The sequence below is a fragment of the Ranitomeya variabilis genome, chromosome 6 (assembly GCF_051348905.1).
Source record: "Ranitomeya variabilis isolate aRanVar5 chromosome 6, aRanVar5.hap1, whole genome shotgun sequence".
Taxonomy (NCBI): domain Eukaryota; kingdom Metazoa; phylum Chordata; class Amphibia; order Anura; family Dendrobatidae; genus Ranitomeya; species Ranitomeya variabilis.
In genome coordinates this window covers 225,776,563-225,788,905 of record NC_135237.1, presented here as the reverse complement: position 1 = coordinate 225,788,905, position 12,343 = coordinate 225,776,563, and the positions used below count along the sequence as shown (strand labels likewise).

The following is a 12,343-nucleotide window of genomic DNA, read 5'->3' as shown; positions in this document are numbered from 1 at the left end:
AGAATAAGGTGTATATTTGTTGGAATTCAACTGACACTGGAATGGAATGGCTATCAGACATGTAGAGAAGCTGATTTTTATAAAACTGTGCAGTGGTCTCTTAATTTTTGCCAGAGCTGTATATGTATTATTTATGTTTATTTTTGCTTTTAGATACATATTTGTATTTATTGGTGTAATATATTTTCTTATTTGTTTTTTTTTATAATTTTGGCAATTTTTTTTCGTAACTTTTCCTACTTTTTTGCTTTTATTTATCTCCTCTCTGGTCTCATGGATTGTGATACACATGTATTGCAATTCATTAAACATGTCAGATTGCACTTGCAGAATGCCTGTTAGACCCTGCATATAGCTGGGTTTAACAGGCCACCATACCTCCCACGCCAAGGGTCACTGTTTGACTTCTTGGTGTCATGACTAGCATCGGCTCCCCTATACTTGCGTCACGGGAGTGGTAATGGGATGAGAGAGGGAGCACACACCTTCTTACAGCCATCTAAATTCCGTGATAGCTATCGATCATGTCATCTAGAGGGTTAATCAGTCAGTAGTGGTTGTGGCGCTCACTGTTGCCTCAGGTGCTATCAGCTAAGCAGAGCTCCCTGCAGTGATTGTGCAGGGAAATGCTGATATTTCAGCTATTTCAACCAATTAGTCATATTGCAGTGATTTGAGGGCGGTGACCGCTGGAATTGGTTGCCACACCACTTGCCGTGCCAGTCAGATGTCGGCAACTGCTGCCGGCACAGAGCTGTCGTGTGTTTACAAACAGTGACAGTTTAAATCCATGGCAGGTATATAGTATGTCAAAATGCAGAAACTGACAGCTGCTCCTGACTTGCTATACTGATCATTCGTTATTAAGGGGTTAAGACAATGTTTATTCTGCAGTGTAACTGTATCTTTATTATGTTTTGGAAAATAGCTAAAATGCCAAAACTTGTGCCACTGTCCAAATATTGCTGAACCTAACTATATATCAGTTTGCACTTCTTCTGGTCTATAGCATGCTCCATGCAAATTATGCCTCATTTTCAAAGTACCAAGCTCCCTTTACTTTACATTTTTTTCAAACACACAAAGCAGAGTATCAGATTCTTTAATAATTCTAAAATTCAATAAATAAAATAATTTAGAAAAAATAGGACTAGAAAATACATCTACCTAAGCCACACTTTCCACCCCTCCCCCTCGCTCCATATACACTATAGGATATATATGTCTTATGATAAAGTTGATTTTTTGGTTTTTATTCCAATTCAGGAACTTCTGACTTGTTGTGAAGAAGGAAAAGGAGAAATTAAAGATGGTTTAGAGGTCATGCTTAGTGTTCCAAAGAGAGCAAATGATGCCATGCATCTCAGCATGCTGGAAGGTAAATTAATCAAAATTACATAAATATGCTACATTTTTCATTACAGTTAAAAGGTTATTCTCACAATGCCAACATTTCTTGCACAATATGTGTGCCTAATCATGTACAATACAAAGCCAACAGAAAGTTTTGTATATGTACCTTTGTGCCTTTTTTCATTTCTTTCTACCCCTCTGTACTTCCAATTTTGCAGAGCTGAATGGACGTTCTTTATTTTTGCCTGCTAAAACTACATTTCCAAGTAGCATATGATTTCTTCTCATTGTTGCAGGATCCTCCTCATGCTCTTGTGTCTTCTTTCTGATAGTGATAGATAGATCTTAATATATTAAAGAGATAAGAGAGACATAATAGAGAATGAGTGAAAGGATTAATGAGTCGGAAGAATGAGAGAGACGATGAAAGGAACAAAAATAGAAAAAGGGAGTGGGACAGGAGAGAGAGAAAGAAAGAAGGGAAAAACTAAAGTGTTAATCCCAATGTTGGCTCATTTGGATTTGTGGACCTACTTTACCACAGGGCTTGGCCTTTTTAGAAAGAGGCTTAGCTAAGCGGCTACCTAGTGTTCACTGAAGATCCTAATGGTGAAGGCAGACTGGGCTGCAGGTAGCTGCCAGGTACCACTCCTAAGCATATCCCAGTACTGCATACCATGCAGTCTAAGTGCTTTGATCAGACAGCTATGATTTCATAAGGAGAATATGGATTTATCGTACGTCATAGCCACACACCGGTTACATTTTCGAAATCTCTGGAACAGGCCGAATGCCTTTTGGGGTCTCGATCCATTCTAGCAACACACGGTGGGGAGATACATAGAATGGCTAGTAGAAGTGAGGTAGCAAAGCTGTGTTTGGTTTCAATGCATAGCCGGTAACCGGACGGATCCAATTGCCGCCAAAACCGCCTCCCTAGGACCGTCCATTAACCCCTTTACCTCCAAGGGTGGTTTGCACATTAATGACTGGGCCAATTTTTACAATTCTGACCACTGTCCTTTTAAGAGGTTATAACTCTGGAATGCTTCAACGGATCCCGGTGATTCTGACATAGTTTTCTCGAGGCATATTGTACTTCATGATAGTGGTAAAATTTCGCTGATATTGCTTGCGTTTATTTGTTTAAAAAAAACGGAAATTATGCGAAGATTTTGAAAATTTCACAATTTTCCAAGTTTGAATATTCATGCATTTAAATCACAGAGATATGTTACACAAAATACTTAATGTTAGGAGTCGAGTTTCCTCTGCTGCACAGGGGGAATCTCAATACGTGTCTGCTGCGGTCTCCCATTCTGCATTGGCCGCAGTGGAGCCTGCTCAGCAGAGACGTCGGTCCCAGCGTCTCACTAAGACTGATACTGTGCAAAGGGTTACTGCTGCCTCTCCAGGCTCTGCTATTGTACCCTGCACTGATCTGCGGCGAGCAGGCTTTTCTGGGACTAAGTCCTGCTTTGCACACACTGAGCATGCCCAGGGTAAGATCTCTCAGTGGAGATCAAGGGTCACATGCTCAGGTACTTCAGCCAAATCTATTGGTCCTTCTTGGAAGGTCCTGTAGGTGTGCAGGCTCTGTAGCAGCCTCTCTTTGGTCCTTCTAGGAAGGTCCTGTACGTGCTGCAGCTATTTAAGGCTCGCATGGCCGCACGGCCATGCGCTAGTATCTTCCTAAGTTATGTGCTTTGCGCCAGTGTGGTCATGTGTTTGTATGTGTTCAGGGACCCGGCTGAAATAAGCCCCTAGAATGCTGGCACCTCCGGCAAGGAGATTGTGTTTGTGTGTATTCGGGGACCTGGCTGAAATAAGTCCCTAGAACGCTGGCACCTCCGACGAGGAGTTTTGTGTGCATGCATGACCACTGACTGCTCTCATTTGGGTAGTTAGCCTGTGCCTCTGTGAAAGTCTAACAGGGCACAGAGCTTTGCTTTCTCGGCCGCTCTGTGAAGCTAACAGAGCTGGTTCATACCGCCATATAGTGCCGCCAATTACTTAGCGCAGGTTCTTTCCTGCACGGTGGATCTCGGGTTGCGAACACACCAATCCCATCTAATAAATATATTCGGTGCGTTCCGCCAACTCTAACAGTATACTAGCGCCAGGATCTGGCTAAGTAATGGCGGATGAACAGCGATTGCAGGGGTACATCCAGCTGCTGGAGGGCCGGTTGACGTCTCTTGAGCGTGCAACCTCGGCGGTGGATGTTACCGCAATAGTTGTTCAGGCTGCTAGCGTGGCTGCAGCAGCTTTACCCACTGCCACCTCTGTTCCGACCTTATCTCACCTCCTATTGCCTGAGAGATACTCTGGGGACAATAAGTCCTGTAGGGGTTTCGTGAGCCAGTGTGGTATACACCTCGAGCTCCTGGCTGCACGTTTTCCCACAGAGCGGGCAAAGGTGGGATTCATAATCTCTCTCTTGTCGGACAGGGCGTTGGAGTGGGCTACGCCGCTGTGGGAGCGCAATGATCATGTGGTGCGGAGTGTTGCTCGGTTTCTGTACACTCTGAAACAGGTCTTTGTAGGACCTCAAGTCACCCATGATACAGCGCTCCAACTGCTGGCTTTGACTCAGGGTTCAACCATGGTCAGCCATTTTGCGGTTCTTTTCCGGACATTAGCGTCTGAGTTGGAATGGCCAGATAAAACCCTCATTCCCGTATTTTGGAGGGGGCTGGCTGACCATGTGAAGGACGCTTTGGCTACTAGGGAGATTCCTGCCACACTGGAGGAGCTCATAGCTGTATCAACTCGCATAGACCTTTGTTTTCACGAGCGAAGGTTGGAGCGAGCCCAGTGTAGGCAGAGGTTTCGGCTGGCTCCCACCTTCGCCAGACCTCTAGAATCTCCAGTCCAGGCGTCCGAGTCACATGAGGCCATAGAGGTGACACGAGCAGGATCCATGTCCCAGTCTGCTCGTTCACATAAGGTCTGTCATGTTTGCCGGCAGTTAGGACATCTTGCCTCCAAGTGTCCTCAGCGGTCGGGGAAACATCAGCGTCTAGTGGCAGTTGGAGGAGGTACACTAGACACGGCGACGTTTGCCTCAAAGTTGTCCTTCAAGGGGACAATTACCTTAGGCCCATCCACTCTTATGATACGCAGGACGGAGGAAAATAGAGTCAAAAATGCCAAAGTTTACAAAAGTGGTAGAAACTTTATTAAATAATCAGTGCAAATATAAAATCAATATTGTGCACACATTGTGCGCACAGCCATGAGCAATGAAGTAATAGTGTAACACCATAAAATAGTTCATACGATATTCCAAGATAAATGAGATACGGTACACCTTGTCAACATGTATGGGTCATAATATAGATGTGGCTTACATAAATAAATCCAAGTATGGACATAAGGTATATATATAGGGCGCTGCAACAGGGTAGTAAGTAGCATCCTATTGGGCACGCTGCAGTGAAAGGGAGTATAGCAATCAGTTTGCAGTAGGTAGTTACCTATCACCTGCAGCTGCCGACCAAATAATGCTGGCCAAGGAACTCCAAAAAGCCCATAACAGCCGCATCGTCAGCCCTCAAATGCCAGCGAGGAGATGTAATACAGAGTATATACAGCCCAACACAAATATTTACCCATTTTGTACCATGGACCGGCGTGACCGTGCTCTCACCCCAACGCACGTTTCGGTGCGGGATCACCTTCTTCAGGGGGCGCCCCCTGAAGAAGGTGATCCCGCACCGAAACGTGCGTTGGGGTGAGAGCACGGTCACGCCGGTCCATGGTACAAAATGGGTAAATATTTGTGTTAGGCTGTATATACTCTGTATTACATCTCCTCGCTGGCATTTGAGGGCTGACGATGCGGCTGTTATGGGCTTTTTGGAGTTCCTTGGCCAGCATTATTTGGTCGGCAGCTGCAGGTGATAGGTAACTACCTACTGCAAACTGATTGCTATACTCCCTTTCACTGCAGCGTGCCCAATAGGATACTACTTACTACCCTGTTGCAGTGCCCTATATATATACCTTATGTCCATACTTGGATTTATTTATGTAAGCCACATCTATATTATGACCCATACATGTTGACAAGGTGTACCGTATCTCATTTATCTTGGAATATCGTATGAACTATTCTATGGTGTTACACTATTACTTCATTGCTCATGGCTGTGCGCACAATGTGTGCACAATATTGATTTTATATTTGCACTGATTATTTAATAAAGTTTCTACCACTTTTGTAAACTTTGGCATTTTTGACTCTATTTTCCTCCGTCCTGCGTATCATTGTTTGAGTCGCCTTTTGCCTTATAATGCAATTTAGCATTAATATGCAACTATATGCATGCTAACAATTGGATTAATTATGTTTTCGGGACTATTTGTACCATCCACTCTTATGGTAGAGCTATGCGTGGACTCTGGGGCGGAGGGTAATTTTATATCATCTGCTTTCGCCCAGCGTCACGCAATACCCCTGATTATGCTCGCCAAACCAGTAACCGTTCGAGTGGTAAATGGGTCGACACTACCCTCACAGATTACCCACCAAACCATTCCTATCACACTTTCTGTGTCTCCATCACATCAGGAGATTATCTCCCTATTAGTCATTCCTGAGGGAATTGATGAGGTCCTGTTGGGGATACCATGGCTACGCTATCATTCTCCTCATATAGCGTGGTCCTCAGGGAAAATTTTGGGATGGAGTAAATCCTGCGAGGGTAGATGTCAGAGGGAGTGCGTTCAGGTTGCTACAACACAGGTACCCGCAGATCTTTCCTCTCTCCCCAAGCACTATTGGCCCTATGCAGACGTGTTCTCCAAAAGGGCTGCGGAGACCCTTCCGCCTCACCGCCCCTATGACTGTCCTATTGACCTCTTGCCTGGTGCTGAGCCTCCCCGGGGTCGAGTCTATCCGTTATCTCTCCCGGAGACGGAGGCAATGTCTCAGTACATTCAAGAGAATCTGGCAAGAGGATTCATTAGGAAGTCAGTGTCACCTGCAGGGGCTGTGTTCTTCTTCGTACAGAAGACTGGAGACTTACATCCATGCATAGACTACAGGGGTCTTAACGCCATCACCGTTAAGAAAAAGTACCCATTACCCCTGATATCTGAGCTTTTTGATAGACTACAGGGAGCAAGGGTATTTACAAAATTAGTTCTGCGGGGTGCCTATAACCTGATTCGCATCCGTGAGGGGGATGAATGGAAGACGGCTTTTAACACCAGGGATGGGCACTATGAATACCTGGTGATGCCCTTCGGGCTCTGTAATGCTCCAGCCATTTTCCAAGACTTTGTGAATGACATTTTCCGGGATATGCTCACCACCACGGTCATAGTCTATCTGGATGATATTCTCATCTACTCTCCAGATATTGACTCCCATCGGAGAGATGTTCGCAAAGTCTTCGACCTCTTACGGGCAAACTCCCTCTACGCCAAGTTGGAGAAGTGTGTGTTTGAGCAGGAGTCCTTGCCTTTCCTTGGTTATATCATCTCTGCCCAGGGTTTGGCTATGGATCCTGCCAAGCTACAGGCTGTGATGGACTGGCAGGAACCCCATTCTCTTAAAGCGGTGCAGCGCTTTATGGGGTTCATTAACTACTATCGCCAGTTCATTCCACACTTCTCAACTTTGGTAGCTCCCTTGGTAGCCCTCACCAAGAAGGGAGCAAATCCCAAGTTGTGGTCAGAGGAGGTCTCCAAGGCCTTTCTCTCGATTAAGTCACACTTCGCTAGCGCTCCCATCCTACATCGCCCCGATGTAGATAAGCCATTTATCATGGAGGTGGATGCCTCATCTGTTGGTGCTGGAGCAGTCCTTTTCCAAAAGGATGCTCATGGTCGGAAGCATCCTTGCTTCTTCTTCTCCAAGACCTTCACACCAGCGGAGAGGAATTATTCCATCAGGGACAGGGAGTTGCTAGCCATGAAGTTGGCTTTTTCAGAGTGGAGACACCTCTTGAAGGGAGCTCACTTTCCCTTCCAAGTGTTCACTGACCACAAGAACTTGGTATATATACAGACGGCCCAGCGGCTGAATTCTCCCCAAGCTAGATGGTCCCTGTTCTTCTCCCAGTTCCATTTTACTCTCCATTTTCTCTCCAGGGAGAAGAACATTCGTGCCGACGCTCTCTTCCGCTCCGTAGTGTCATCTGAGGAGGAGGAGGAGGAGGAGCCTCGGCTTATTGTCCCTTCTGAGAGCATGAGAACTGTAGCTCCGGTTTTGCTAGAGTTCGTGCCCCCGGGCAAGACTTTCGTACCAGCGAATTTATGACCGGAGGTTCTCTCTTGTGCTCACTCGTCCAGAGCGGGTGGACATTTTGGGACCAAGAGGACATCTGAGCTTTTGGCGAGGACGTACTGGTGGCCGCATATGGCCCGTGACGTCGGGGACTATATTCGGGTGTGTGTCTCCTGCGCCCAGAATCGGTCTCCTCGGCAACGGCCTGCTGGGTTACTTTACCCCATGCTGGTGGCAGACAGGCCCTGGGAGATGGTCGGGATGGACTTTGTGGTGGGCTTACCCAAGTCTCGTAGCTGCACCGTTATCTGGGTAGTCACCGATCATTTTTCTAAGATGGTGCATTTGGTGCCGCTTCCACGGTTACCTTCTGCACGGGCCTTGGCGGCGTTGTTCATAAAACATATTTTCCGCTTACATGGAATGCCTGATAAAATTGTCAGTGACCGGGGTCCCCAGTTTGCCTCTCGGTTTTGTGGAGAGCTCTGCCGTTTACTCAGCATAGAGCTGAATCTCTCCTCTGCATATCATCCCGAGACGAATGGGTTGGTAGAGAGAACCAACCAGACTCTGGTGACATACTTGCGACATTTTGTCTCTGCTAGGCAGGATGACTGGGCATCTTTGCTACCTTGGGCGGAATTTGCCTTGAACAACGCCGTAGCCGATTCCACTGGTCAGACTCCTTTTCTCCTTAATTACGGCCAGCATCCGCGTGTCCCTGTGCCCATGCCCATGTCATCCACCGATTCTAGGGTGGCAGACTGGGCGGTGGAGGCACTTGACATCTGGGACCGCACACAGGATGCCATCCGGGCCTCCAAGGAGAGAATGAGGGTTTCGGCTGATACACACCGGCCCCCCGCTCCGACCTTTGCTCCTGGCGACTTAGTGTGGCTCTCTGCCCGTAACATCAGGCTGCGAGTTGAGTCCACTAAGTTTGCGCCTCGCTACATTGGCCCTTTCAAGGTTCTGGAACAGGTCAACCCTGTGGTCTACCGTTTGGCTATTCCTCCACGCCTTGGTATCACCGATACTTTTCACGTTTCCCTCTTAAAGCCCGTTCATTTGTCCCGGTTTTCTGAGTCATCTGCTGGGACATCGGGTTTATCCATGGATGAGTTTGAGGTGAATGCTATCATGGGGTGCAAGGTGGTACGTGGCAAGAAATTTTATCTGGTGGACTGGAAGGGTCACGGTCCAGAGGATAGAACCTGGGAGCCTGTGGAGCACATTCGGGCTCTGCTGCTCATTGCAGCTTTTGAGCGTAGCGAGGCTCAAGGAGGGGGGGCCCTAGGAGGGGGGGTAATGTTAGGAGTCGAGTTTCCTCTGCTGCACAGGGGGAATCTCGATCCGTGTCTGCTGCCGTCTCCCATTCTGCATTGGCCGCAGTGGAGCCTGCTCAGCGGAGACGTCGGTCCCAGCGTCTCACTATGACTGATACTGTGCAAAGGGTTACTGCTGCCTCTCCAGGCTCTGCTATTGTACCCTGCACTGATCTGTGGCGAGCAGGCTTTTCTGGGACTTAAGGTACCTTCACACTAAGCGACGCTGCAGCGATACAGACAACGATGCCGATCGCTGCAGCGTCGCTGTTTAGTCGTTGTGTGGTCGCTGGAGAGCTGTCACACAGACGGCTCTCCAGCGACCAACGATGCCGAAGTCCCCTGGTAACCAGGGTAAACATCGGGTTACTAAGGCAGGGTTGCGCTTAGTAACCCGATGTTTACCCTGGTTACCATTGTAAAAGTAAAAAAAAAAAAACACATACTCACATTCCGGTGCCCGGCGTCCGCTTCCCTGCACTCCTTCTGCATCCTGTGTCAGCGCCGAACATCTCCGGCATCTCCCACCGCTCTGCTTTACGGCCGGCACTTACACAGGATGCAGGAGGAGTGCAGGGAAGCGGACGCATGGCACCGGAATGTGAGTATGTGTTTTTTTTTTTTTAACTTTTACAATGGTAACCAGGGTAAACATTGGGTTACTAAGCGCGGCCCTGCGCTTAGTAACCCGATGTTTACCCTGGTTACCAGTGAAGATATCGCTGGAATGGTGTCACACACACCGATTCAGCGATGTCAGCGGGAGATCCAGCGACGAAATAAAGTTCTGGACTTTCAGCAATGACCAGCGATCTCACAGCGGGATCCTGATCGCTGCTGCGTGTCAAACACAACGATATCGCTATCCAGGACGCTGCAACGTCACGGATCGCTATCGTTATCGTTGTAAAGTCGCTTAGTGTGAAGGTACCTTAAGTCCTGCTTTGCACACACTGAGCATGCCCAGGGTAAGATCTCTCAGTGGAGATCAAGGGTCACATGCTCAGGTACTGCAGCCAAATCTATTGGTCCTTCTAGGAAGGTCCTGTAGGTGCGCAGGCTCTGTAGCAGCCTCTCATTGGTCCTTCTAGGAAGGTCCTGTACATGCTGCAGCTATTTAAGGTTCGCATGGCCGCACGGCCATGCGCTAGTATCTTCCTAAGCTATGTGCTTTGCGCCAGTGTGGTCATGTGTTTGTATGTGTTCAGGGACCCGGCTGAAATAAGCCCCTAGAATGCTGGCACCTCCGGCGAGGAGATTGTGTTTGTATGTATTCAGGGACCTGGCTGAAATAAGCCCCTAGAACGCTGGCACCTCCGGCGAGGAGTTTTGTGTGCATGCATGACCACTGACTGCTCCCATTTGGGTAGTTAGCCTGTGCCTCTGTGAAAGTCTAACAGGGCACAGAGCTTTGCTTTCTCGGCCGCTCTGTGAAGCTAACAGAGCTGGTTCATACCGCCATATAGTGCCGCCAATTACTTAGCAGCAGGTTCTTTCCTGCACGGTGGATCCCGGGTTGCGAACGCACCAATCCCATCTAATAAATATATTTGGTGCGTTCCGCCAACCCGAACACTTAATAAGTAACATTTCCACATGTCTACTTTACATCAGCACAATTTTGGAACCCAATTTTTTTTTTTGTTGTTAGGAAGTTATAAGGGTTAAACGTTGACCAGCGATTTCTCACTTTTACAACACCATTTTTTTAGGGACCACATCACATTTGAAGTCACTTTGAGGGGTGTAAATGATAGAAAATACCCAAAAATGACACCATTCTAAAAACGGCACCCCTCAAGGTGCCCAAAACCACATTTATGAAGTTTATTAACCCTTCAGGTGCTTCACAGGAATTGGAATGTTTTAAAAAATATATTTTTCACAAAAAAATTTATTCAGATCCAATTTGTTTTATTTTACCAAGGATAACAGGAGAAATTGGACCACAAAAGTTGTTGAGCAATTTGTCCTGGGTATGTTGATACCCCATATGTGGGGGTAAACCACTATTTGGGTGCATGGCAGAGCTTGAAAGGGAAGGAGCACCGTTTTACTTTTCAATGCAAAATTGGCTGGAATTGAGATCAGACTCCATGTGTTGAGTTTGGAGAGCCCATGATGTTCCTAAACAGTGGAAACCCCCCACATGTGACACAATTTTGGAAAGTAGACCCCCTAAGGAACTTATCTAGATGTGTGGTGAGCACTTTGAACCCCCAAGTGTTTCACAGAAGTTTATAATGTAGAGCCGGAAAAAATAAATAACATTTTTTCACAAAAATGATATTTTCGACCTCATTTTTTTTATTTTCCTAAGGGAAACAGGAGAAATTGGACCCCAGAAGTTGTTGTGCAATTTGTCCTGAGTACGCTCATACCCCATATGTGGGGATAAACCTCTGTTTGAAGGAAGGGAAGGAGCACCGTTAGACTTTTTCAGCTCAGAATTGACTGGAATTGAGATCAGATGTCATGTCTCGTTTGGAGAGCACTTGATGTGCTTAAACAGTGGAAACCCCCCACAAGAGACACCATTTTGGAAATAAACTGCCTACGGAACCTATCTAGATGTGTGGTGAGCACTTTGAACCCCCACGTGTTTCACAGAAGTTTATAATGTAGAGCCGTAGAAATAAAAAAAAAAAAATCACAAAAATGATCTTTTCGCCCACAATTTTTTTTTTCCCAAGGGTATTTGAAAAATTTGGACCCCAAAATTTATTGTGCAATTTGTCCGGAGTACGCTGCTACCCCATATGTGGGAGGAACCACCGGTTGGGCGCATGGCAGAGCTCGGAAGAGAAGGAGCGCTGTTTGGAATGCAAACTTTGATTGAATGGTCTGCAGGTGTCACCTTGCATTTGCAGAGACCCTGATGTACCTAAACAGTAGAAACCCCACACAAGTGACCTCATATTGGAAACTAGACCCCCCAAGGAACTTATCTAGATGTGTTGTGAAAACTTTGAACCCCCAAGTGTTTCACTGAAGTTTATTACGCAGAGCCATGAAAATAAAAAATCTTTTTTTCCACAAAAATTATTTTTTAGGGGGGCGTGGCTACGTAACACAGGAGAGCGGATGCACCTCCTGGGAGCTCCGGCCATCCTGACTCATCCTGCAATAAAACCCCCTGCTATACTGGCTGTACCGGCTGGTACGGTGCCCTCGGGACGTTCGACACTGGAGCGGCTTGGACGGGCGGTAGGATCCCTGAGCTGCGGCGGCCATCTTTCAGCGCGCGCTCCGACGGACAGGAAACAGCGTCGGCGTTTGCCGGAACCGGGTATCTTCCCCTGAGACGCGGCGGATACCTACACTGCAGCGGGGGAGCGCTGTGGAACACCGGAATACAGGTGCTGGGGTCTGGAGCGGTCGGCGGTACCCGGAGGGACAGCGGCCATCACTGCTGTGCGCACTCCAG

At 47.3% G+C, this 12,343-nt stretch overlaps 1 protein-coding gene across 1 annotated transcript in view; it reads left to right on the top strand.

Annotated features, from left to right (window-relative positions):
* The window catches only part of TRIO (trio Rho guanine nucleotide exchange factor), a 3,555,343-nt gene that overhangs the window by 1,859,407 nt on the left and 1,683,593 nt on the right, over positions 1 to 12,343 (top strand). The window contains 1 exon segment of the mRNA XM_077269474.1: positions 1,267 to 1,378. Within this exon segment, the coding sequence (XP_077125589.1) occupies positions 1,267 to 1,378 (112 nt within the window).